Consider the following 26,952-nt stretch of genomic DNA (forward strand, 5'->3'; position numbering starts at 1 on the left):
TAAGAAGACACAGAAGTAAAAATAACAAAATAATAAGAACAGTAACAATACAACAACAACAACAATAATATTAATAATGAAGAAAATAAGAAAAGCACTAAATAATGATCATTATAATAGCAAGATTAAAAAAAGAAATAACATTAAGAGGAAGCAGAAGTAAAAATAAGACAACAAATAAAGACAGATTAAAAAAATATTTGCAAAAAGCAGAAACGGTTCAAATAAAATAATAAGAATGAAGTCGTGTTTGTGTCCAATGAGCTCAGCTTCCTGTAACTGAGTACTTCCGGTCAGTAATGAAGTAAATTCAAGCAGCGCGCGCTGATTGGCTCGCGCTTCGAGCTCCGCCTGACGGAGCGCGTGACCTGCAGAGAGGAGCGGGGAGAGCTGCGCGTGTCGAGGAGTGTGTCGGACGGAGTGTGTGTCGGCGGAGCGTCGTGATGGAGAGCAGACAGACAGGTGAGTGCAGCAGCTACAGGTGAGTTTACCTGGACAGGTGGAGGAGAAGTTTGACTGCAGCGGCTCAGTCCGGCTGCTCGGTCCGTTCAGCGGCTTCATGTGGTTCTGGAGGGACGGAGGACGGAGGAGGTTCTGGAGCTTCAGACCAGAACCAGCAGCACAACCGGAACCTGGTTCAGCTGCTGGTTCTGGTTCTGGTTCCACTTTAATCAGAGTCTGAGGTTCTGCTGCCTGAAGGGAAACCTCTAAAAACAAACGCTGCAGTAGAAGTAGGAAAAACCCGAATGAAGTACAAGTACACAGCAGTGAGAAGTAGTACTGCAGTAGAAGTTCTGGCTGATATTTTATTTTAATAATATTATTGGTAGTAAAACATCAGTTTGTCTGTTGGAGCTGCTGCAGGTTTAAACTACTTTATATGCAGCTTTATACTTTTATTTTAATTCTGTGGAACATTTTATTCACATTTTTAAAGATTTTTTGTACTAGTTAATTTTATTTGTTTTTGGACCATTTGTTTTTTTAGAATTGTCCAATATTTTATTTTACTTTTTAAGGTGTTTTATATAGTAGTAACTGTTTTCATATTTTTTGAGCATTTTTAAGGTATTTTATTCCTATTTTTTTTTAAAGGATTTTACATATTGGTTATTTTAATAAATTTTTAAAGCATTTTTATACATTTTATTTATATATATGTTTTGCCAATTTTAAATTATTTTTGGACCACTTTTTTGAGACATTATATATATAATATATTATTTTAATATTATTGTAGTGAAGTGTCATTGTGTCTGTTGGAGCTGCTGCAGTTTTGAACTATTTTATGATTTATATCTTTATTTTAGTATTTGTGGAACATTTTATTAATTTTGTTATTATTTTAACATTATCTGAATATTTAATTTTGAACTACTTTATATCCATTTTAGACATTTATTTTAATATTTTGTGGGGCATTTTGTTTATACATTTTTTTTACTAGTTAATATTTTTGGACCTTTTTTGGACATTGTCTGAATTTTTCAGTGTTAACATTTTCTTATTCAATTTTGTGCATTTTTTTAAACAGCTGTGGAACAATACATTTTTATTTTAGAATTTTTATTTTTATAGTATTTTATTTATAGACAGTTTTATTAATATTTTGAACCATTTTTGGACATTATTTGAATATTTCAGCTTCAGCTGCTTTTTATTAATATTATTTTGCTATTTAATTCATATTATTTAGACATTTTATTTATATTTCAAGGTATTTTACATACAAGGACGTTTTTATTATTATTTTAACTCTATCTGAATATTTCTTTTTCAGCTACTTTATATTCATTTTTTTACATTTATTTTAATATTTGTGGCACATTTTTTCATTTTTTATGTTTTACACACATGTATTTTAATATTTAATATTCTAGCCAATTTCAAACATTTTATAAAATGTTTAAATATTTAATAAGCTAGCCAATTGTATTAATATGTTTGGATCAATTTTGGTCATCGTCTGAATTTTTCAGTTTTCTGTCCAGTATTTTCCCACACCTTTTAAAATAATTCCATTTATTTTAATATGTGTGGGACAATACATTTATTTATTTTAGAATTTAATTTCTTTTTTTAAGTATTTTATATATAAACAATTTTTAAAATATTTTTGGATCATTTTTGGAATTCTCTGAAAATTTCAGTTTCAACTATTTTTTAATGTAATTTGTTTAGTTATTTAATTAATATTTTTTTAGACATTTTTATTATTTTTATTGCCATAATATTAATATTATTACTTACTATTATGTTTGGACTATGTTTACATTATCTGAATATTTAAATTTCGACTACTTAATATTAAGTAGTTGAAATATATATATGTAATATTTTTTTAAGACTTTTTTTTCTGGTTTATGTCCTCCTCTAGAAACATTAATTGACATTTTTCACTAATGGTCCAGAAAATCACTAACAGAAGAAGAAGCAGTAAAATCAATGGTGGTTTTCAGTCTTCTATAGAGTTTGTGAAGCTGTTTAGTCGCTGAGTTTAGTCTGAATCTGAGCATTCGGAGGAGAAAAGTCTGTTTATGCAGGAAGTTAATTGCATTCCTGAGCTGTGCGGTTTTAAATGTAAACTTGTTGACACTCACAGGAGTCAGACAGACTTCGAGTTAAAAGTTAACGCAGGAAAAAAGACTCTTAGAGGGAAACTTTAGTGGGAAATCTGAGTCTAGGAGACTTTGTAAGTTCCCCGTGTGAACGCTGCTGCAGTGAATTAAAGCTGGGATTAAACACGATATAAACTCTAATTGATTTTTCCGGCCATATGACCGCGTGCTGGCCTCTGATTTAGCACATGACCGCTGGAATGGATGTGATCTTGTGACTGAAGGGAGGGAGAAGAAAGAAAGGGGAGGAAGTTGAAGCATTTTCTGCCAAAATGCACAAAAAAACCTGATAAAATTCAGCGTTTTTGCCTCCAAATCGTGGCCGTCTGGAGCAGCCGCTGATGCCGTTTTGTGTCATTTCTGTGAATCTGCTGTAATCTGTGATCCCGTCTTCCCTGGAAAAGTTGAAGTGCAGGTCAGGAAACCAAACAGAGGAAGTGAGTGTGTGAAACCGGCCGGCTTCCTGCTGTAGAGCTCAGCTGTGGCGTAACCAGATTTCATCAACGGCTCCGGTTGCTTAATAACTCTCAGATATTCTCCAAGGATTGTTTTAAACCAACAAAGATCTCATTGTGGTGCTGATTTGTTCCTGGTGTGAAGATTTGAATGGCAAAAATACAAACAAACAAACAAAAAAAAAAAAAACACAGAGAAGAGTAATAATTTACAAACTGACTGTAATAGCAGGCCACAACTGTAAAAAATAAATCTATATGTGCAACCATGAAATTATATACACATGTGGACAAAATTGTTGGTACCCCTCAGTTAAAGAAGGAAAAACCCACAATTCTCACTGAAATCACTTGAAACTCACAAAAGTAACAATAAATAAAAATTTATTGAAAATTAAATAATCAAAATCAGCCATCACTTTTGAATTGTTGATTAACATAATTATTTAAAAAAACAAACTAATGAAATAGGGCTGGACAAAAATGATGGTACCCATAACTTAATATTTTGTTGCACAACCTTTTGAGGCAATCACTGCAATTAAACGATTTCTGTATTTGTCAATGAGCGTTCTGCAGCTGTCAACAGGTATTTTGGCCCACTCCTCATGAGCAAACAGCTCCAGTTGTCTCAGGTTTGATGGGTGTCTTCTCCAAATGGCATGTTTCAGCTCCTTCCACATATGTTCAATGGGATTCAGATCTGGGCTCATAGAAGGCCACTTTAGAATAGTCCAACGCTTTTCTCTCAGCCATTCTTGGGTGTTTTTGGCTGTGTGTTTTGGATCGTTGTCCTGTTGGAAGACCCGTGACCTGCGACTGAGACCAAGCTTTCTGACACTAGGCAGCACATTTCTCTCCAGAATGCCTTGATAGTCTTCAGATTTCATCGTACCTTGCACACTTTCAAGACACCCTGTGCCAGATGCAGCAAAGCAGCCCCAAAACATTACTGAGCCTCCTCCATGTTTCACCGTAGGGACAGTGTTCTTTTCTTCGTATGCTTGGTTTTTGAGTCTATGAACATAGAGTTGATGTGCCTTACCAAAAAGCTCCAGTTTGGTCTCGTCTGTCCAAAGGACATTCTCCCAGAAGCTTTGTGGCTTGTCAACATGCATTTTTGCAAATTCCAGTCTGACTTTTTTATGAGTTTTTTTCAGCAGTGGTGTCCTCCTTGGTCGTCTCCCATGAAGTCCACTTTGGCTCAAACAACCACGAATGGTGCGATCTGACACTGATGTACCTTGGCCTTGGAGTTCACCTTTAATTTCTTTGGAGGTTGCTCTGGGCTCTTTGGATACAATTCCAACGATCCGTCTCTTCAATTTGTCATCAATTTTCCTCTTGCGGCCACGTCCAGGGAGGTTGGCTACTGTCCCGTGGGTCTTGAACTTCTGAATAATATGAGCCACTGTTGTCACAGGAACTTCAAGCTGTTTAGAGATGGTCTTATAGCCTTTACCTTTAAGATGTTTGTCTATCATTTTTTTTTCGGATGTCCTGGGACAATTCTCTCCTTCGCTTTCTGTTGTCCATGTTCAGTGTGGTACACACCTTTTCACCAAACAGCAGGGTGACTACTTGTCTCCCTTTAAATAGGCAGACTGACTGATTATGAGTTTGGAAACACCTGTGATGTCAATTAAATGACACACCTGAATTAATTATGTCACTCTGGTCAAATAGTTTTCAATCTTTTATAGAGGTACCATCATTTTTGTCCAGGCCTGTTTCATTAGTTTGTTTTTTTAAATAATTATGTTAATCAACAATTCAAAAGTGATGGCTGTTTTTGATTATTTAATTTTCAATAAATTTTTATTTATTGTTACTTTTGTGAGTTTCAAGTGATTTCAGTGAGAATTGTGGGTTTTTCCTTCTTTAACTGAGGGGTACCAACAATTTTGTCCACGTGTGTATGCATGTCTTAAGGTATTTAAAGCAGCTACAATTATGTAATATTAATAATCTTGCACACATGCTGCCAGATTCTCACCATTTTTGGTGAGAGTTTGATGACAAAAATGTCTGTTTTGCTCGAATAAACCAAACCACAATAAACAAAACACATTTAAAAAATATTATTAATTAAATTTTTAATACAAAACATTTTGGTGCTGATTAAAAAAAATTTTATAGAAAAAAAAATTACATTTTATTTTTTTAATAACACTGTTTAAAACTGTAAATACTGTCCACTTTAAGCGTTCTGTATTTTTACAAACACTTTACTCTTTTTTTTTTGTATATTATTTGTAAATGTATATTTAGGACTATAAAAAAATTGGTAAATATTTTTTAGCTGCTACCTGACAAAAATAAAACCAAACTAAACAGGTCAAAACTGTAAATATTGTTCACATCAAAATTCTGTATTTTGACATATGGTTGTTTTGTGTGTGTTTTTAAACCCGCAAAAATATTATTATTTTACAAATGTTTTCCATTATTTGAAAGAAAATGTTTTTACTGTTATGTTACTGAAAAATGGTAAATAATTTTTTAGCTGTTCCTTGACATTTTTCTTAAATTACACATAACACCTCCTAAAATCACAGAAAAAGTATTAATTTACATTTTTACTGGAAAAACAACTATAAAAAATTTATTTTTATTTTTTTTAGAATGTGTGACATCGCAAATCATATTTTTTAAATGAAATTACAGTTTGCTTTATTTAAAGCATCTAAAAATGTTTACAATTTGTTCTAATTGTTTTTTGCATTTTTTGTAACAAATAAAATTCTTTTCATAAACTATTTTTGTTTTTAATAGTTAGTATTTTGATGCTGATAAAACCTTTCTGGAGGACAGAAACAAATATGATATGAAGAAAAACAACCTTTTAAACCTAGTAAATGCCATTTCATTTAGGCAGCTGGATTTAAAAGAGATTTTCGTATTCAGGAGTTCAACACCGTCTGAACGTCGGTGCCGGTTAGTCTCACCACTCGGCACACATTTGGGTCTCGTCTGGTCGGTTATCAGATGAATCCTGTTGTCAGAATCTGTGTCACTGAGGATCAGAGGTCACGTTTTCTGGTAAAGTAAAACCACAGCATCAGTGTGTTTTTACTGTATAACTGGTTTTCTGTCTGATTTGCCGCCTGCTGCAGAGCTTTACTCAGATGTTCTGAGTGGAGCGGTGGTGGACTGGGGCAGTTCTGGAGAGGAATGGGTTAACTCGGCCTCAACGGAGGCAGCCCCGGGTAAGACTCACCTCTCTAGACCCACAGTGGACCACCGAGAGTAGAAGCCTGGAAACACTGCAGCAGGTTTACCGGTTAAATCAGCAGCGGGTTTACCGTTTACCGGTTAAATCAGCAGCGGGTTTACCGTTTACCGGTTAAACCAGCAGCGGGTTTACCGGTGAAACCAGCAGCGGGTTTACCGGTGAAACCAGCAGCGGGTTTACCGGTGAAACCAGCAGCGGGTTTACCGGTGAAACCAGCAGCGGGTTTACCGGTGAAACCAGCAGCATGTTTACCGGTGAAACCAGCAGCGGGTTTACCGGTGAAACCAGCAGCGGGTTTACCGGTGAAACCAGCAGCGGGTTTACCGGTGAAACCAGCAGCGGGTTTACCGGTGAAACCAGCAGCGGGTTTACCGGTGAAACCAGCAGCATGTTTACCGGTTAAACCAGCAGCGGGTTTACCAGTGAAACCAGCAGCGGGTTTACCAATTAAACCAGCAGCGGGTTTACCGGTGAAACCAGCAGCAGGTTTACCGGTGAAACCAGCAGCAGGTTTACCAGTGAAACCAGCAGCATGTTGCCTGTTTGTGACTCTGTGTTGATTTAAGTGGGTTTGTTCTGAGTAAACATGGAGGAAAAGACCTTCACTGTGATTTATTTGTTAATCACAGACCGTTTATTTTTACATTTATGCTTATAATAAGTCGCTCTAAAAATAGTCTTTCCTTCTCAGAGTGAATCTTTAGGCCTTTACTGTGTATGAGGTGGAAAAACTTGATTAAAACCTTCACCAAAAATCCTTCAATGCAGGAAAAATCTCTGAAAGAACCAAAACTCATGATTGTTTTGTTTTTTGTGACAGAGATTCATAGGTTTAGATGATTCCTTCACAGGAAATTCATAGTTATATGGATCATTGGTAACTCAAGACTATCATGATATACATGTTTTTAAAAGTACATGTAAACTTTTGTTCATGACTATATGTTGGATGCAGACATGCAAGCCCAATGCAAACATAAAGAAACAGACTACCGCAGGAACCACAATTCTTATAAATTATCATGTAGCTGTGGAGGTTGATGGGATTTCATCATTTATTTCTGTTTTTGTATCTCCTTAACTAGTTGTATTAGCAGGATTACATATTTGCTGTTTTCCTTCCATCAGTTGACTTTAAATCTTAAATTAGGCAGATTAAATGCAGCCCTTTCTGTATTTACCATGCACTAAAACTGCATTGACCTGTGATTTGCTCAGGTGTGAATCAGGGAATGTTTTACTCGTCGGCTGAGGAGTCGGTTAGGAGTTCTTATGGGGAACACTTGGCTCCGCTGGTCCAAAATGGTGAAAATGTGACACAGTGGGGTAAAACCTCACCGCCGGGACAGGACCGGTGGGGTAATACTTCCTCAATGTCCCACTCTGATAACTGGGTCATGTCCACCACATGGGACATGCAGCTGGACTGTACAGGTGAACAGGAAGTAGACCAGAACCTGTAGAGGTCTAGATCTACTTTCACTTTGGTTGAACATTTAGACACCATCAGACCTGACGATGCCATCGATCTCATGTTCTCTGTGTTTAATCCGGGAATTTAGGGTTTTAAGAAGCTAGATATATGATGTAATGGTATTTATAATTAATTAGAAGTAACACTGGGTATATTAGAGGTTGTTTCGAGTATTTTATTGCACTTTAAATTAATATTTAGATGGGTTTGGAGCTAAAAGGGAGCCTTTTTCAACTAAATGGGACCCTGTGTTAGCTAACCTAACATTAAACCACAAAGTCAGCCAAAAGGAAAACAGTGTTAGCTAAAATTAAACCTCCTTTTGCTTAAAATGAACATAAAACTTTGGCCCAAAAAAAAGGAAATTTATGACAACCGGAAAGTGTTAACAGAAGCGTGTCTTGGCTTAAAAAAACAAACAAAATCTATGTTAGCTTAAAGGAAACCCACATTAGCTAAAAGGAAATCTGTGTTGGCATGCAGTAGTGAAAAGAAAAATGCATTAAGGAAAAGAATTTTGCATGAGCCATAAAGTGAAATGTCTGTTAGCTTAAAACAAACCTAAAACCTTGGGCCAGCTAAAAAGCTAGAAAAAGCTAAACAAAAATCTGTGTTAGCTAAAATGAAACCTGTATTAGCTATAAAAAAAAAACAGCTTGTGTTAGCTAAATGGAAACTTCCTTTGGCTAAAAGATAACCTGTGTTAGCTAAACAGAAACCCGCTTTAACTAAAAGACAACCTGTTAGCAAAACAGAAAACTTACTTTGGCTAAAAGACAACCTGTGTTAGCTGAACAGAAACTTGTGTTAACTAAAAGACAACCTGTGTTAGCTGAAGGGAAACCTTTAACTGAACGACAACCTGTGGTAGCTAAAAGAAACTTGCATTAGCTTAACAATATCTAAATTTTATGTAGCTAAAAAAAACAATATGAATATATTAAATAAATAATGCTTGAAATCCAAATTCTCAAACATTTTAGAAGCTTTATTTGCAGAAATGTGTATCGTGTGAAGTGTTCAACCAAAGTGAAGGTCTTGTCATAGCAGATAGTTAGCTCCTGCACAAAACGTACACAGGTGACAGGTGCACTTGTCCAAATCAATATCGATCAATAAATACACTTAATATAATTATCATTCTGTATCTTTTACCTAAGTTTTATTTTACCTGAAGCCTGAACTTTCCCAGTCACTGCTGCTCCTGTTTTTATAGCGTTAAGGTAATTGTAGCACAGACAGTGATTCTGTTTAGAGGTTTTGTTAGTGTGCTTAACTCTGTTTTGAACATCAATTTATCTGATTTTCTCCAGTGAACCAGGACTTGGACCATTAAATTACCTCCCAGCATTCCTCACATACCAGTGAACTGACAGCAGTGTATCATATTATAAATGACATTGAAAATACCAAGTGCTGCTTCACATTCTATAGGAAGATACTGATGCTGATAAAATATGCTGCTTACAATCTGCCTTTTTATTCTTTAGTTAAAAAATTACTCTCATCCATCTTTTACAATAAACATAAAGCCTGAAGGAGTGTGAAAAAAATGTGAGCTAAAAAGGAACCCGTGTTAACTGACTTACAATAACCCATAAAAAAACTAAGGTCAATCAAAAAGGAAACTTTGTTAGCTTAAAGGTGACCTCTGTTAGCTAATCTTGCGCTAGTCTACAGAAAGCTTTGGCCAGATAAAAGCTAGCCAAACAGTTTATGGTGTTAGCTAGAAGGAAAACTTTGTTCAGCTAAAAAGAAAGCTCTGTTATCTAACTTACATTAATCCATAAAAAAAACTTGAGTCAACCCAAAAAGGAACCTTTGTTAGTTTAAAGGTGACCTCTGTTAGCTAACCTAGTGTTAGCCTACAAAAAGTTTGGGTCAGTTAAAAGGTAGCCATGGTGTTAGCTACAAAGAAAACACTCGTCAGCCAAAAGGAAACCTGTGTTAACTGAAAAACACTCGTGGTAGCTAATTGCATAAGCCTAGAAAAACTAAAAGTCAACCTGCATTAGCTAACTTCTGTTACCTCAAAAATTCTAAAGAGAAATGTATGATCATAAGAAAAAAATAGTGTTTAAAGAAGCCTGTGCTAGCTAAACGAAACCTGTGTTGGCTTAAAGAAAAACTTGTTTGCTATATAGTTTATGGTGTTAGCTATAGAAAACACATTACCTAACCCATTTTAGCTAAAAAAAAATACTTGGGTCAACTAAAAGGAAATCTGAATTAGCTAGAAAGAAACTTGTGGTAGCTAGCTAGCGGAAACCTAAAAAAAACTAAAAACCCTAAGAAAATTAGGTCAACATAAAGGAAATTTAGCTAGAAAGAGAGTAGTGTTAACTTAATAGAGACCCTTGCTAGTTGCATTAGCTAAATTAAATCTGTGTTAGCTAAACAGAAACCTCTGTTACCAAAGAAGAAAACCTGCAGGAGCTACAAGAAACTTGATTTAGCTCAAATGAAACCTGCATTCATGGGAAAAGAAGCATTCATTAGCTTCAAGGGAAATGAATTTCACTAAAAGGGAAGCCGTGTTAGCGTAAACATGAAGGCTTTATCAACATGCATATTATCTTGAATATTTGTTAGCTAAATCTTAAACCAAAACAGTAACACAATCTTTAGCAAGTCCAAAGGTGTGAAAAATACTTAACAAAACTAGCTTTAGTCAGAGATGCTTATTGTTGTAGATATGTGATATATTAAAGATATATTAAATATTAACCTCTTGTGCATTTGTGTTTGCCGAGTTAATATTCAGTACTGGTAGAAAATGTATGACTTTTTAAGCTGATCTTATAGCTGTGTAAACAGGACAAACACTGATGTCTCAGTGCACTTAAAGCGGACATAAAAAGCCTACATAGTAGCCACAGGGGTTTAAACGTCTCTTTGTCCTCCTGCTGCGTGATGTGGGCAGAAATAGCTTCCTGCCATGAAGTGAACTGCTGCATGCTGTGTTTGGCTTTAGAGCTGTATTTATGTTTGTTTGCTGCATGAGCTGCTGATAAACCCCCTTTAACCTTAGATTTCAAAGCCCTAAGCTGTTGTCCACTGCACATTTATTAGTATATCACTAACCTCACTGTTTCCCCACCTTGTCTTACAATGCTGCCATGTGAAGAGAGAGGACACCTCACTGCAGGTAAAATAATCACTTTCCATCCGGGTTAAATAGTTTCCATTCAAAACGTTCACCAGTCCACAACAAACGCTGTGACACAATGACCTACTTGTATTTGCTCTTGTGTTTTGTGCACACGGTCGTGATATTTGCCTTAAACAAATATCCCCTGGGAAAATCCTGCAACAGTATACAAGTGGACTCAAGCTACTCACAATGAACCTTTTGTTTCTTTAAATATAAACTGTAATACATGTGATTCTGGTATACCTTCTTCATAAATAGAACACATAGTCTGCTCTGAAGTGGCAAAAATGCCTTGTCATGGGTTTTCTGCAGGTTTTAAGTTTTCCTTTAAATTTGGCTACTATTTAAATCAGTAGAGCTGTTTTTTTTTCTGAGGTGTAATCAGACCATTCTACACTGCTCTGTCAGTGCTGGAGAATGGTCTGCATATGCAAGACTGGCTAAATTAAAACCTGTGTTAGCTAGAAATGGGCACAAAAAATAAATAAAACATACTTGGGTTATCTTTAATAAAATCTGCACTAACTTCAAGTCAACCAACATCAGCTAACTTGCGCTAACCTACAAAAAACTTAAGTTAGCCAAAAGTAAACTAGTCATAGCTAAAATGAAACCTCTGTTAGCTTATAAGGAACCTAAAACCTTGGGCCAGCTCAAAGGATTTTTATGATAGCTAAAAAGAAACTAGTGTTAACTTATTAAATGCCTTCATTAGCTAAAAGAAAACTTGCTTCAGCTAAATGAAACATTAGCTAAAAGAGAACATGCGGCAGCTAAAACACACTTGCATTAGCTACAGTGAAACTCAAAGTACCTATAAAAAATCTGCATTAGCTAAAAGAAATCTGTTAGCCAAAAAAAACAGACCATTTTTTTTAACTAAATGGAGTTTTTTTTTTTTTTAGCTAAAAGGTAAACTGTGACTAAAATATGTGTTAACTAAAGGGAGACCTGCATTAGCTATACTATTCTTGCATTAGCTAAACAGAAACCTGCACTAGCTAAAATGAAACCCTGTACCAACTGAGATGAAACTTCTTGTAGCTTAAAAGAGAACCTCCATTAGCTAAAAAGAAACCTGCACTGGCTAAAATAAAATCCTACACCAGCTAAAATGAAATTTGTTTTAGCTGAAAGAGAACCTGCATTATCTAAAAATTGACCTGTGCTAAAAGAAATCTGTGCTAGCCAAAAAAGACAACACGCGTTAACTTAATGGAAACCTTTGTTAGCTAAAAGATAACCTGTGCCTGCTAAGAACTTGCATTAGCTAAAGTGAAACCTGCATTAGCTAAATGATTCTTGCATTAGCTAAAACGAAGTCTGTGTTAGCTAAACAAAAACCTGCTCAAGCTAAAATAAAACCCTATGCTAAAATGCTAAAATGAAACTTGTGTTTAGTAAAAGACAACCTACATTAGCTAAAAATAATCTTTCAGCAACTACACCAAATGAACCTTGTCCTGTGTTAGCTAAAAGAGAATGTACATTAGCTGAACAGAAACCTGCACTACCTAAAATAAAACCCTGAAAAATAGCTAGCTAAATGAAACCCTAAAATGAAACTTGTTTTAGCTAAGTCGAATCTGCATTAGCTAAAAACTGACCTGTGTTAGCTAAAAGAAATCTGTGTTTACCAAAACAGTAACATTTGTTAACTAAACGGAAACCTTTGTTAGCTAAAAGAGAACCTGTGGCAGCTAAATATTTGCATTCGTTAAAGCGAAACCTGCATTGGCTTAAAAAAAACTATACTGAACTCTTACAATGCCTTTTTATTTTAGTGTTTATTGGCGTTGTATATGAACGTCGGCTGATGCTAATAATTTCTCTGCTGCAAACAGACATTCATTCATTCATTCAGATTTAATGATTTCATTCAGGATCTATAGCATGTTTGTGGTTGTAATTGAGTGAGTGGTGCACAAAAGTATAAATACACTGTTAAAGTACTACAATGAAGTATTTCTGTTACATGTACGACAGTCCAGCAGAATTTAATTTCATTTGTTCCAATTTGTTTGCAGATTAAATCTTATTTTATCCCGCTGATGTAAACAAGCTGACGTTTTTGCATAATGTCTTTAATTTTGGCTTGAATTTCCTGCAGTTTGTGCACCGAACCTCGGAAATCAATTATCGCGACGTGAAATTCATTCTGAAATCTGACAGTGTCTTGTGTGTGTGTGTACAGTCGGTGAGTTACTGCAGGATAATCCAGCATCAGTTAATCCAGATTAGAGGCTTCAGACTGCTGCCACAGATTACATAACAGTCAGACGTGCAGACAGACGGACAGACGGGGAAAAGAACAGCGAGGCAGAAACACCAGAAATACAGCAAAAGGAAAGCTGGGATCAGTAATGTTTCTGCAGAAATAATTAAGTACAAAAATGCAATTTAAATTCTGCTAAATTACATAAATCTGCATTAACTGTTGATTGATTTTATGGTCCTCTAAGATAAATTATAGACTAATTTAATAGGAGTTGAGTAAAGGCCAATATTGATATTGCTTATTAGTAATCAAGATATTTGGAAATGATGCACATTTGCAGTAGGAATAAAATATATAAATTAAAAGATGGTGTCCAAATTTAGAATAATGATTTGTTTCTTCTTGCTTTAAATTCTCCAAACACCAATTTTTGAATCATATTCTCACTTGAAGATGTTGTAATTACACATTTTATTATTGTTTTTCCATTAAAAGACACATTCAAGTCCATTTATGCAGCTTTTCTTGTGCGTTCAAACAGGCTTTCTGGACTCGGAGCCTCTGCGGGAGGCCGATGAAGATCTGGCGTCGGAAGTCAACCTCAGCAACTCCATCCTGACAGATGAGGAGCGAGAGGAGATCCAGCAGGAACTGACAAAAGTAAAGAAAAACGACACAAAAACACGGTGTTTTCTGACGGAACAACAGCTTCTAACGGTGTGTGTTTGTGTTTCCAGCTGGAGGAGGAGATCAATACGCTGAAGCAGGTTCTGTTGTCCAAAGAGAAGCAACACGCCGAGCTCAAACAGAAACTGGGCGTCGGCCCGCTCAGCGAGCTCAGGAACAACTTCAGCAGAGGCTGGCACGACATGCAGAGCTCCACGGCGTAAGTTCAGCTGCAAAAACACGAGAAACCTGCAGCTTTAAGGTGTGTTTGTGGTGTTTAAAGCAGCAGCAGCACATGACAGAAGGGTTTACTGTCAACACAGACGCCCTTCAAACGAGTGGAAACAGAAATATCAAAAAGCCAATTAAAGCAGATGACGATCCAGTGTGTGGTTTATCTCTGTAACAGGTCTGATAAAGCTGATTAAAAACGCATCAAATGGAAGCACTGGAGGCTGTTTTGTTGACCTGCAGCTCATCTTCCTTTAAATGTCACTTCCCTGCAAACAATAGAGAACATTTACTGTTCATAATCTGCATTTTTAACTTCTGTCTTTTAGGTTGAAGTGGAATTTAAACAAAGAAGCTTCTTTAAAAACCTGCAGACAGACTGTGTTTATTACTAAAATCATCATCAGTATAAGGAGGATGTTTAGTTTCATTAAAATTAGGATGAAACTCTGCAAAACAAGAACTAGCTCCTGTCCACAAAGTGTTATTAGATGAGATAAATCCATAAACAGCAGCACAGGTACAAAAAAGTACATTTACTGCGATGTCAGACATCATTCAAAGTTACATTTTTGATTGTAGATAGATATTTGCATCTTTAAAATTTAAAATCCAAGCACTGCAGACAGAGTTTACATCTACTGTAGCGTATTAATGCAGATTCTCATTTAAATTGAGCAGTTTTGTGCCTCATTTGCTGTTATTAAATTTTATCAAATGCAAAAAAAAGCCAAAAACAACAACCTCAACATGAATTTAAACTTAAATTTGTCTACAGCAGCTAAAAACTTACAGTTAAATTACTGAAGTTGGGTTTTTTATTAGAGGAAAGTAATAATTATCAAGAATCTAAACGTAATCAAATGCAGTTAGTTGTTTTTCCAGCATTTTATGTAGATGATTTTCCAAATCTAAATCGGAGTTGTTGTCCTTTTTTAAGATTTAATTGAACAGTTTGACATTTAGTAAAATAAAATTTGCTTTTTGCCATAGGTCTCATAAACAGACAGGGATAAAAAAAAAAGTAGAAAATCTGTATTTAATGTTGCTTTTTATCTCTCCTGTATTTAGGCAAAACATTTCTACACTATTTCAGTTTATTTTTTAAAATTTTGTGAGTCATATCTCTCAAGATACCTGCATTTAATAGTCATTAAAAATGTTTTATTTAATGAAGGTAGCCCTTTTCTTATCATTACAAACTATTTTTAAACGGATTTTATTATTTCTGTCTCCTGCAACTTGAACCTCTCTGGGTTTTGTGGCGTTTAATCCATCTCCTCTTCTGTATATTTTGAACTATTTTCACTTTTTCTCTTCATGCTGCTTCAAAAATCTATTTTCTCATCATCTTAATTGCTGAATCTGACGAGTAAAACCATATAAATGTGACGCCCTGCAGGAAAATATTCAATTAAACTGTCTTAATGTGCACTTTACTTATCGTGTGACTATTAACACATGACACTAAATTTTGAATAACTCAACTTTCAGCCCTTAATTTGGCGACATATCTTCAGAAATATATGTATTTTAGAAGCTACTGAATAAAACTACAAACACCATTTTTCATTAATCTGCATATTAAGACATTAGTCATGATTGGTTTTATATATTTATATTCTTTTTTTTTTTTTAAAAAAGCAGACATTAGTGTGCAATTAAATAGCCCACCCTGCAAAACTGGCGACCAAGATGCTAAAACCAGTCAAGATTATTGAGAAATAAAATCAAACAACCTTCACTGACACTCCTTATAGGTTGTTAAAGTGTTTTTATCTGTTTCTAATGAGCTTTAGAAGAGCTGGAAGGTGGATTTTGTTTCAGAACTCTTAGCGCAGATGCTAAGCTAATCACGACTCCCAGCCAGAAGCAGCAAAGTTGAGCTCCTTCTTTAACAGTTGCAGATAATCAATCGAATTTCCCGACGCGATGTTGAGCGCTGAGCTTATATCCAGACACCCAGAGACAGAGAAGAGCAAGAGGATATTCTCCGAAGGCCTCCGTTCTTATCCAGTTACACTCTGTCCTGTAGATCGGTTTACGCTCGGCCTCCGTCCTCATCTATAATGAACCAGTGAGACCGCAGCAGCAGGGAAAACCCAGAAACGAGAAGCTGCGATGCCGATTTAGATGTAAACAAAAGGCCAAACGCCAGCAGGACGCACAACAAGCATGACTTCTTATCAAATCTGCTTCACACCAAAAGGAATTAGGACAGAAAATAGGGGAAAAATTCATTCTTATGAACTCAAAAGCCGCCAGCAGGTTGGAAAGATCTGGTATTTTTAGACAAACATCACAGAATGACAGAACTTTTAGCCAGAAACTGTAAAAACGGAAAAGAAATGTTGGATTTTTAACTTTTAGACAATCTTTCAGCCGTTCTGTTGGAAAACTTGACCAAAGCTTAAAAAAAAAGTCACTTTATTATTGTATTGTACTGTCTTTAATTTATATTTTTGTCTCTGAGAGATGCTCTGAATTCAGGTGGAGATTATTTTGTACGTTAGTAGAAATGTTTCACAACATGGACGTGAAAGCAGTGTTCATTTAAATGTGAAAGTACGATCATTTGTGCAATACTTTTCCCTACAATCAATGCATAATCACAATTAATAATCTCATTCATAGAAAACGTCAGGTTTTCTCTGTTGATCTTTTGTATTTTGGGTATTTGCTGTCGTCTCTTCCTCCTGTAAAGTTGCCAGTTTTGCGTTTTCTAGTTGCCTCCTAGACTTCAAAGATGCTTAAATGCATTTTTACGCCTTCTTAGCAGCCTTCCATGCTATATGAATGAACTGGATTGCGTTCCTGCATGTTTATACAGTCTGAATGTGTGAAAATCACCGATATACGAGCACAGGATTGACTGGGAGCTGTTTAAAAAAAAAAAAGGACATTTTGTGTGTTTTTCAGCTACAAGAAGACATCGGAGACGCTCTCCACAGCCGGGCAGAGAACCTCAGCAGCCTTCAGCAACTTCGGCAGCTCCATCAGCAGGAAGCTTGGAGACATGAGGTACTCGATACGTACTGAACGGTGTTGAATCTGATGAATTTAGGCAGCTAATCTGCAGCTAGCTTTAAACACAGAAGCAGAAGCTGAGTCGAGATCTGCCGTTTGAGTTATTCTGGACGACTCTGCACCGCTGACCCAGTTTAACCTGTTCCACCGCTGATGCACTTCCACTTTTATCTGGTTTATCTGTCCCGTCCATCTCCACGACTCTCACAGTTTTGACTCTCGCTCCAACCAGTTCAGAGGAGCTTGAGATTATGTAAGCTAACATTAAGCTGCTTTCAGACGGAGCTGAAGGGCTTCAGGCGAAGACTTTCTCTTGTCGTCTCGCTCCGACAGCCGGTCTTTGAGATGCTAAAAATGCAAACAGCGTCTGAGAGAAAGTGGAGAGTGAAGCCAAGAGAGGCTTTGTGTATGTAGAAAATATGGGTTTGTATAAAAGGACATGCATGTAGCAGAAAGCATGAAAAGCTTTTAAAGGTCAGAGAGAAAAGCAGGTTTATCAAAGAGCAAGAAAGCTTCAGGTACATGTTGGTTTGTTGGTCAGTTTCTTCGAGATCTTAAGACATCAGCGCCTATTAAAAGTCTTCCCTCGCCTAGATAGTTTTATCTACTTTCAGTTTATTTAATGCAGTTATCTTTGTACTGTCTATATTGTGCCTATAAAATCCATCCCTTGGAAGTTTGCTGTTTTTGTTGCTTTTCATTATTGTACCATACTCTATCATTTGTCATTTTTGGACATTAATCTACTGTAAAAAGACTCATGTCAAAGTGAAAACCTTTTTCTACAAATAATGTCAAGTAATGAAAAATATAAAACATAAAATAAGTGATTGTATAACAAATTCAACACAGGTGCAGCCAGTTGGTGCTAGAAGTCACAGTTAAATGAGATAAAGATTATCTGAGTATAAGACTCCTCTATCTGCTGGATCAGAACTCCTGAATAGAACTACACCATGAAGACTGAAGAACCAAGAAACTCAGAGAAAAGGTCACTGAAAAGCATCAGTCAGCACGATGCAAGAACATTTCCAATTTCCTGAAGATCTCTTGAATCCAGTTAAATCCATCATTAAGAAATGGAAGGAAGATGGAACATGAATGAATCTGACTAGAGCAGGACGTCCTCAAGAACTGAGAGACCAAGAAGAAAGAGACCAGTGAGAGAGGCCACTAAGACTCCTATGAGTCCTCTGAAGGAGTTCCAAGCTTCAGCCGCTGAGATGTTAGAGACTGTTCATCCAACAACTGTTGTCTGTTCTTCACCAGTCAAAGCTTTATGGAGAAAAAGAGAAAGACTCTGATGGAAAAAGCTCCAATTAAATCTGGACTAGAGTTCACCAGAAGACATGTGGAGACTCTGAAGACACCTGGAAGAAGGTTCTTTGGTCTGAGGAGACCAGGATGGAGCTTTATCACCATCAGAATAGATGCTATAAACTGGACATCATCACAAACACACCTGTGAAGCACGGTGGTGGCAGCATCATGATGTAACAATCCAAATCAAAGTTCCTGTGATTCAATATTGAAAAGCAACAACTTCCAGACAGGGTGAACACTGTTTATGGACACAGTATCTGCAATATAAAGACAGAAAGTGCTGAATTTATTTTTTTAAATATCTGCAGAATTGAAGTAAGTATCTCTGTTTGTTACAGGGAATTGTAAAAACAACATTCTTTTGTTAGTTCTTGGTTTCAGGAACTTCACTTTATTGTGATTTTTTATTTTTTTTTTTGAATCTTTTTGAGAGTGAAGAAACATTTCTTATCTCTGGTATGTTCCAGCATGGCAGGTTTAGAGTTACTGTTCCCTCGGAGGTATGCTCCCACAGTCTCCGTTTGCATATTTTTGCTGTGGACTTTTGCTGTGGACATTTTATTACTTTTACCTCCTGGATAATATGCGAGTGCATCTAAATATCTGCTGTTTTTGGGTTCTACTGCATGAATCGTCAACAGAAACATGAAGAACTTCCACTGCTTCTATCACTGAAGCGAGTTTTCCACAGACAGAAGAGCAAAACAAACTTTTAACCTCGTAAAAAAAACTAAATTATGTCTGTTCCTGACACCAAATTAGTTATTAACCTCTAGAACCCACTGATGCACTCTACAGTCCAACATTTGTCTGGTTTCTCTCCAGAGCGTGAACCTCTACTGGTGGAATGATGACTTTCATTTCCCTCATGATCTCATGGTTTTTAGAGATTCCTGACAATCTACTCAACATAATAATGAAAGGAAACCTCTGCTGCCGATGTTTTAAATGGAAAGACGGAGCAATTTATTAATGCGAAATAGTTTTTATCCTTGAGATGAAGTTTAATAGAAATTATCTTCAAGTATTAAGAAACCAAATGCTGCAAAATCTGAATAGTTAAGAATAAAAAAGCTTAGAATGAAAAGATAAGAGCTTAAAAACGAGTTTTCATTGTCATCTCAGTCCAACAATGTCATTTGGGACCATTTTATGTAATTTTAGACATTTTTTTGACAAACTACAAATCAAATTGGACATATTTTGAGTCAGTTTTACAAATTGTAAGTCATTTGGGGGAAAAAAAAGAGTAATTTCAACCTATTTTAAAGTTATTTTGGACATTTTGTGAGTCATTTGGAACATTTTTGTGTCGTTTTGATCTTTTATTTTTTTAGCCATTTGGGACAAGTTTCAAGTCGTTTTGGGCCATTTTACATCATTTGGACTTTTTTTTCATTTTTAAAGTTCCAAATCAATTTCGACGGATTTTGAGTCATTTGGGACAATTTTAAGTCAATTAGGTAATTTTTAAGTCAATTTGGGCATTTTGAAGAAATTTCAAGTTAATTTGGACACATTTCAAATTATTTGAACCATTTTTAGTTGTTTTGACCATCTTTTACCATTTTGATCGTGTTTTAAATCATTTTGGACCATTTTAAGGCAAGTTGGACATTTTCTGAGACATTTTGACTATTTTTGTGTCATTTTGACAATCTTTTAGCAATTTTGACCATGTTTCAAGTCATTTTGGACCATTTTAAGTCATTTTAAGTCATTTAGACAATTTCAAAGTCAATTTGATTATTTTGAAGAAGTTTCAAGTCAGTTTGGACACATTCTGAATCATTTGGACCTTTTTTGCCATTTGGGCCGTGTTTCAAGTTATTTTGGACCATTTTAAGTCGTTTTGGAAATTTTTGAGTCATTTTCGACACATTTTTAAATAAATTTGGACAGCTTTAGAGTCATTTTGACCATTTTTGTTAGCCATTTGGACCAGGTTTAAATCATTTTGGTCACATTTGGAATTATTTTGGAGGTTTTCTTTGTCATTTTAAAAATATCTCAGACTTTCTTCCTTGCTGCTGTAACTCTGCAAATCTTATCTTGTATATGTGCAGCTACAGATACGATTTTCCACGTTTTGTGTTTCCGTGTCTCCATGTTTCATGCTGTTCCTCTTTTAACCGACTGACTTTTTATTCCTTCCCGTGCATTTCGTGTGTGTTTTTGTTGGTAACCAGTTGCTGTGAGAGTGAGTTTGTTTGACTTTAGTAGAACATTTTGACTTCGTTAACGTGTAAAACGGACTAAATTACCTGTAAATTGGCTCCTGGAGTGTCCACATTGACATAATTCTGTGTTTAAATATGCCTCATGTTGATTTTTATCTCTGTTTATAGTTCTATAAATGTTCTACTAAAGTGGATTTAACGTTGGCTGCTGCTTGTCCGAACATCTTAAACTGTTTTTCTGCCTCCCTTCATGCTTCCTAAGGTCCAACTCCATCGGGTAAGAATCACACAGCTGATTAAACCACATTAGTTGTTCCTCATGAGGAGCTTTAACTCGGTCCGGATCAGCTGATGGATCGGTCAGGTGCTTCACATCAGGATTCTGAACTTCACTGGAGAGCTAACAGGAAGCTCATTTATGGCTTTTATTGGAGAGAATCCGTTAATTTCCTGCTAGAAAATCTGTAATATTCTGCGTATTTTCTGTGTTTTATCGTCTATAGCTCATTCTGGCGTAAAAGAAAAGCTACGAGCAGTGGTTTCTGTTTGCTAGCTCCTGTTTCTGTGTTTCTGACCTCTGCTAATCATTAACTCTTCTTTTTTCTGCCGCTCTCTGGAACAGCTACTCTATCAGACACTCTATGAGCATGCCCACCATGAGGTAACCACTGTTTGTTGGATTTATGCTTTATTTAGGACCACTTTCAGGTTATTTTGGACCAGCTTACAGTGATTCCATCCAGTTTTGAGTCATTTAGGATAAATTTCGAATCATGTCAGACAAAGTTTCATTTCTTTTTGAAGTTTTTTGGTAATTTTAATAACATTTTGGTCATTTTGGACACGTTTTTAGTTATTTTGCACCAGTTTGTAGACATGTTTTTGAGTCACTTTGACCATTTTTTGTCATTTAGAACATGTTTCAAGTTATGTTGGACCATTTTGAGTTATTTGGGACAAGTTTAAGTCATTTTATACACATTTTGGGTCTTTTCTGACATTTATTTCGTCATTTAGGAAAGATTCAAAGTCAATTTTGACAGATTTTGAGTTGTTCAGGACATTTGACCATTTAGAACATGTTTCAATTCATTTCGAAAACATCTTTTGAACATTTTTTTGAGTCATTTCGGGCTATTTTTGAGCCGTCTGGACAATTATTTTTGTTCATTTTGAACATGTTTCAAGTTGTTCTGAACAATTTTGAGTAATTCTGGGCAATATTTGAGTCACTTCGGACAACTTTCAAGTGATTTTTGACTTATTTTGAGTCATTCTGACCATGTTTTAGTCTTTTAGGACACGCTTCATATCATTTTTAAGCATTTTCAGTCATTTTGGACAAGATTCAAGCTAATTTGGACACATTTTTAATCATCTGGGGAAATTTTTGAGTTATTTGGGATCATTTTTAAGTAATTTTAGACATTTTTTTTACACATTTTAAGTCATTTAGGACATTCCAAGTTATTTCTGAAGTTTCTAATAATCGTGGAAAACACATTAGTGGATTTGTGTCATTAAGTGCTTTGGACAATTTTGGACAAACTTAGGGCGGGTTTCAAATTGTTTTTGACAAATATGAAATAATTTTGAACAGGAGTCATTCCAGAAGTTTTTGAGTAGCTTTTGACACATTTCAAGCCATTTTGGACATTTTTCAGTTTTCTACGTGTTTTTTAGTCGTTTTGGACAAATTTTGGGGTCATGACGTTGACGGTGTGTGTTTAAAAGACGTTTCTGTGATGATTGTGTTGGTATTTATTTAGTTATTGGCTGAGTGGTGGTGCTAGAAAATACCTCTGTGACGTTTTCATTTTTCTTCCCTGCTTCTGTTTTAGTCTAACACGTTATTTATAGTCCAGCCTTTGTAAAGACGGCAGGATTTTAGTGATTCTACTTTTATTACTACTCTAGAAATAATGCTGTGCTGCTATTTTAAAATAAGATTTCATTTTATTTATCTATTTCGTCCACAGAAACTCTCCCAGCTTCAGGTCTTTTGAGGAGAAAGTCGAGAACACAGTTTCTACAATTAAGGTAACAATCAGGCTGAATATGCAGTTTTTCTAGCAGATATTGTGATTTAATTTGCTAATATTCACCGTGTAACCGATTAAAAACATGTCATGGAGCATTTAACTGAAACAAAGAGCGTAAATGTGACAGAAAGAGGACGGCATTCATTTATAAAACGCCATTTTTAAAGCATCTGTTGTGTTTTTCTGGGGCTGAATTCAAACAAAGACGAGAATGTTTCTAAAAACGGAACCAGAAACTGTTTAGTACCCCAGAAATGGAGACAAACTGGTGGTTCTGCTGCACATAAAGTGACAGAGAAGAACCCAAACACTATAATCAGGCTGTAATTACAAGCTGAAGGTTTTTATATTCACTGTGATCCTGATAGCAGAGTCAGCAGATGAGCGTTCAGGAGCCAAAAACCTGCAGAGAAAGAAGCTAAAGTCATGCTAAATTCTTTCCTGTTTTTATTTTTAACCCCGTGAACTCCAAGCAGTAGTTTCTGGGTGTTTTTCTTCACTGTGGTTCATTTATCACTGCAATATAAAGCAGATAGAAACCATGAAGAAGCAGAGAGATACTTAGAAGATTGGCCTAATTTTGAATATTTATTTTACAGAAATGTGTCCTCAGTTGTTCACAGCATTGGAGAAAAAATGTGGACTGTAGATATTTACCTATTTATGATTTTACAGCTCGACAAATGTAAATTTTGTGTTTATTAATGTGTCTCAAGGACAGTTTTTGTGTGTCGTTTTTGTTATTTTCTGACTCACTTGTGTCTCTCTGGAACAGTTTTGCCTCTTGTTTCTTATTTCTTGGTTAATTTATGTGTCTTTGTGGTCATTGTGTCCATTTTTGTTGCTTGTCGTATTGTTTTTCTCGTATGTCTTGCTTTTTTTTACTTATGTTTTTTTGTGTCGTTTTGTGTCTTACTTTTGTCACTTTGTATCTTGTTTTTGTTATTTGTGTCTCATTTGTGTCATTTTGTGTCTCATTTCTGTCATTTCGTGTCTGATTTGTGTTATTGTCTCATTTTTGTCATTTCATGTCTCATTTGTCATTTTGTGTCTCATTTTTGTCATTTTGTCTCATTTGTGTTATTTTGTCTCATTTTTGTCATTTCATGTCTCATTTTTGTCATTTTGTCTCATTTGTGTTATTTTGTCTCATTTGTGTTATTTTGTCTCATTTTTGTCATTTCATGTCTCATTTTTGTCATTTTGTCTCATTTGTGTTATTTTGTCTCATTTTTGTCATTTCATGTCTCATTTTTGTCATTTCATGTCTCATTTTTGTCATTTTGTCTCATTTGTGTTATTTTGTCTCATTTTTGTCATTTCATGTCTCATTTGTGTTATTTTGTCTCATTTGTGTCATTGTGTCTCATTTTTGTCATTTCGTGTCTCATTCGTGTCAGAGTTTACAGAATTTAGTTAATTTAAGTACTACATTTTTGACAATTTTTTTATTTAAATAAAAAAGTGAGATGTAGAATGAAGTGATATTTGATGACATTTGAAGATTTTAATCTCGGATTTAATTAATTTTCCAGACTGAGCTGCATTTTGCACATGATTAGTTCAAGGACTATTAAAAAGTTGGAAATCTGACATTTTTTCAGTTTTTGCAGTTTCTTGCTGTGATAAATGGTGTAATTTTGGTGATTTTTATTATAAAATAGCCTGATTTTAAAGGCTGCATGTTTATTCTACCTTTATGTCTAATTCCAGACCAAAGTCGGAGGAACAGGAAGTGGAGGCAGCTTTGAGGACGTCCTCTCGTCCGCCGCCAACGCCACCTCTCAGGACACGCCCACCAACAACCTGACGGACAGCTCTGAGCGGCCGTGTTAGACTGAAACATCCAAACTAAAATAATCCTGAATAAAACTGAAATCTGTGTCTGAGTTCTGTGTGACTAATGAAAGCAGGAAGTCTGACCTCCAGATGTTCCCCAGATGTTCCCCAGACGTTCCTCAGATGTTCCTCAGACATTCCCCAGATGTTCCTCAGACGTTCCTCAGACGCTTTGAGCAGCTGTTAGACTGAAATCAGACGGAGGTGAGCAGATTGAGAGTCGACTGTCAGACTGGATTCCTCAGAAACAAGAGTTTATTAAATCTGTAAACTAGACTGGAGTGGAAAAAAGGAGCTTTTATACCAGAAGGAGACAAAAAAATCTACATTTTTAGCTTCTTATCACACATATGTGACTAAAAACACTTTTTATTTCATGTTTTAACGCCTAAAGCTGTAGAAGGTTGATGAGATTCTGGATAAACTGAATATTTACAGACTTTAAAGGAGGATTTCAGTTGATTTTAAGCTGCTGTTTTTCACATTAAAGCTGATTTTTACGTGAATCATTTTAGACGTTTAGTCTGAGTGAAAGGAAACACAGAAACCTGCTTCATGTTTAACTGATCGCATAGAAACTGAGCAGGGTCTGGACTAATTTTGAGTAATTTTGTCCATTTTTCTTCACTTTTAAGTTTGTTTTTAGTTTTTCAGACACGTTTCAAGTTACTTTGAACCGTCTTTGAGTAATTTTAGGCAAGTTTCCTTTTTTTTTTTTGGCCAAATTTTAACTTGTTGATCATTTTTCCCCATTTTTGTGTCATTTTGGATAAACTGAGTCGCTGTGACATTCTGTGAGTCATTTAGGACGTGCTTCAAGTTATTTGGGAATCATTTGGGGTCATTTTGTAGAAGTTTTGAATCATTTTAGATCTATTTTTGGTCACATTGGACATTTATTTGAGTCATTTTGATGATTTTTAAGTTGTTTAGGACATATTTTAAATCAATTTGGACAATTTGTGAGGCATTTAGGACATGTTTCAGGTTGTTTTGACATTTAGAAGACATTATTTGAGTCATATTGACCACTTTTGTGTATTTTGGACACATTTCAAGTTATTGGTTCTTCTGTCATATCGGACAAGTTTCAAATTATTTAGGACACATTTTAAGTTATTTTGGATATTCTATAGTCATTTTGGACATCTTTTTGAGTCATTTTGGACAAGTTTCAACTCATTTGTGACATTTTCTGAGTAGTTTTGACAGTTTTTAGATCATTTAAGACATGTTTCCATGTTTATTCTGATTTTTTTTTTTGGACACAATTCAAATCGTTTGGTAGACATTTCAGTAATTTAGGACATGTTCAAGTTATTTTGGATATTTAGTCATTTTAGACAGTTTTTGAGTAATTTTTGACAAGTTTCAAGTTATTTTAAACTATTTTCAGTCCTTTTGGACACATTTACAGTCGTTTTGGACGAGTCTTGGCTCAATTTGGGTCATTTTTAAAAATTTTGAGTTTTTTTGGACAAATTTCAAATCATTTTGGACAAATGTTGAGTCATTTTGGACATCTTTTGACTAATGTTGACAATTTTTAGGACATTTAGGACATTTTTATTTATTTTGTACTAAATTTTGAGTTATTTTGGACAAGTTTCCAGTCATTTGACTCATTTTTACCATCACTGAATCATTTAGGACATGCTTCAACTGATTTTGGACAAGCTCTGAGTCCCGTTGTCTTTCTGCCTCCATCCTCTCATTAATATTTGGACTCGTACGTAGAAACAAAGCAGCAGATAAATGTCAGCGATCGGATCGGAGATCTCTCCAGGCAGCTAATTTCTGTGTTTAACTTCAGTCAGACTGAACATTTGAAATGTAAAAATCATCTTTCTGTGAAAAACTGTAGTGAGTTCAGGTTAAACTGTGATTTCTGAATCTTTTCGAGCAACAACAGACACTTTAATGAGGTTAAAATATCCTGAAACTCTCAGATTTTGGCCCCTAAAAGATTTTCAAAAAGTCACTTTTTGAAAATCCCAGCAGACTGTGAACACTTTTCAGGCTGATTATCGAGCTCAGGACACTTAGATGGTCAAAAAAGCACCAAAATAACTCATCAGTGAGCTTTAATCCAACATCTGCTGTCAGTTTTCTTAGATTTTTAACTTCCTGCTGCAGATTTAAGCTGCCTGGAATCAGTTTCACTAAACATTAAAAAAACATTAAACATTAATTAAACTTCTGCCAGTAACATTCTGCTTTAATTAAGATTCATTCATTTCTTTTGCTGTGGTTTGAAACACGTTTAATGAAATTCAAGCACAGAGAGTTTTCTTTCTGAAAATAACCGGAAATATTTGACATTTTGTGTCGAGTTGGAGCGAAATAACGCGTTAAGACATTTTTAACTAAACCCAAAGACGTAACTGTGTGATAACTTTGTGTTTATCGTATTCATCCATTAAAAAAATCCTGTTTTTATGGCTGATGTGTCCATATTAAAGACTGTTTAAACCAAATACGACATACGAC

The 26,952-nt window shown here is 35.4% G+C and overlaps 1 protein-coding gene across 11 annotated transcripts; it reads left to right on the forward strand.

The window, feature by feature from the left end:
* Positions 1-309: 309 nt before the first annotated feature.
* Positions 310-26,939, forward strand: tpd52l1 (tpd52 like 1). Of its 11 annotated transcripts, none has more exons than XM_022214391.2 (10): positions 338-462; positions 6,190-6,282; positions 10,910-10,930; positions 13,696-13,814; positions 13,892-14,040; positions 16,971-17,072; positions 20,844-20,858; positions 21,204-21,242; positions 22,561-22,621; positions 24,337-26,939. In XM_022214391.2, the coding sequence occupies exons 1-10, from the start codon at positions 444-446 to the stop codon at positions 24,457-24,459; spliced, it is 741 nt and encodes a 246-aa protein (XP_022070083.1). In that variant the 5' UTR covers positions 338-443; the 3' UTR covers positions 24,460-26,939. The 11 variants fall into 11 exon arrangements, with proteins under 11 accessions (XP_022070087.1, XP_022070083.1, XP_022070086.1 ...); XM_051936641.1 differs by lacking the exons at positions 338-462; positions 6,190-6,282 and adding exons at positions 6,368-6,458; positions 6,819-7,742; XM_051936636.1 differs by lacking the exons at positions 338-462; positions 6,190-6,282 and adding exons at positions 6,389-6,506; positions 6,819-7,742.
* The last annotated feature ends 13 nt before the right edge of the window (positions 26,940-26,952 follow it).

This window comes from Acanthochromis polyacanthus, chromosome 16 (assembly GCF_021347895.1).
Source record: "Acanthochromis polyacanthus isolate Apoly-LR-REF ecotype Palm Island chromosome 16, KAUST_Apoly_ChrSc, whole genome shotgun sequence".
NCBI lineage: Eukaryota > Metazoa > Chordata > Actinopteri > Pomacentridae > Acanthochromis > Acanthochromis polyacanthus.

Coding starts and splice junctions, on each gene's coding strand:
- tpd52l1 (XM_051936641.1), top strand. CDS start 7,541: ATGTTTTACTCGTCGGCTGAGGAGTCGGTTAGGAGTTCTTATGGGGAA. Junction 14,041..16,970: donor GACATGCAGAGCTCCACGGC/GTAAGTTCAGCT, acceptor TGTGTTTTTCAG/CTACAAGAAGACATCGGAGA. Junction 22,622..24,336: donor ACACAGTTTCTACAATTAAG/GTAACAATCAGG, acceptor GTCTAATTCCAG/ACCAAAGTCGGAGGAACAGG.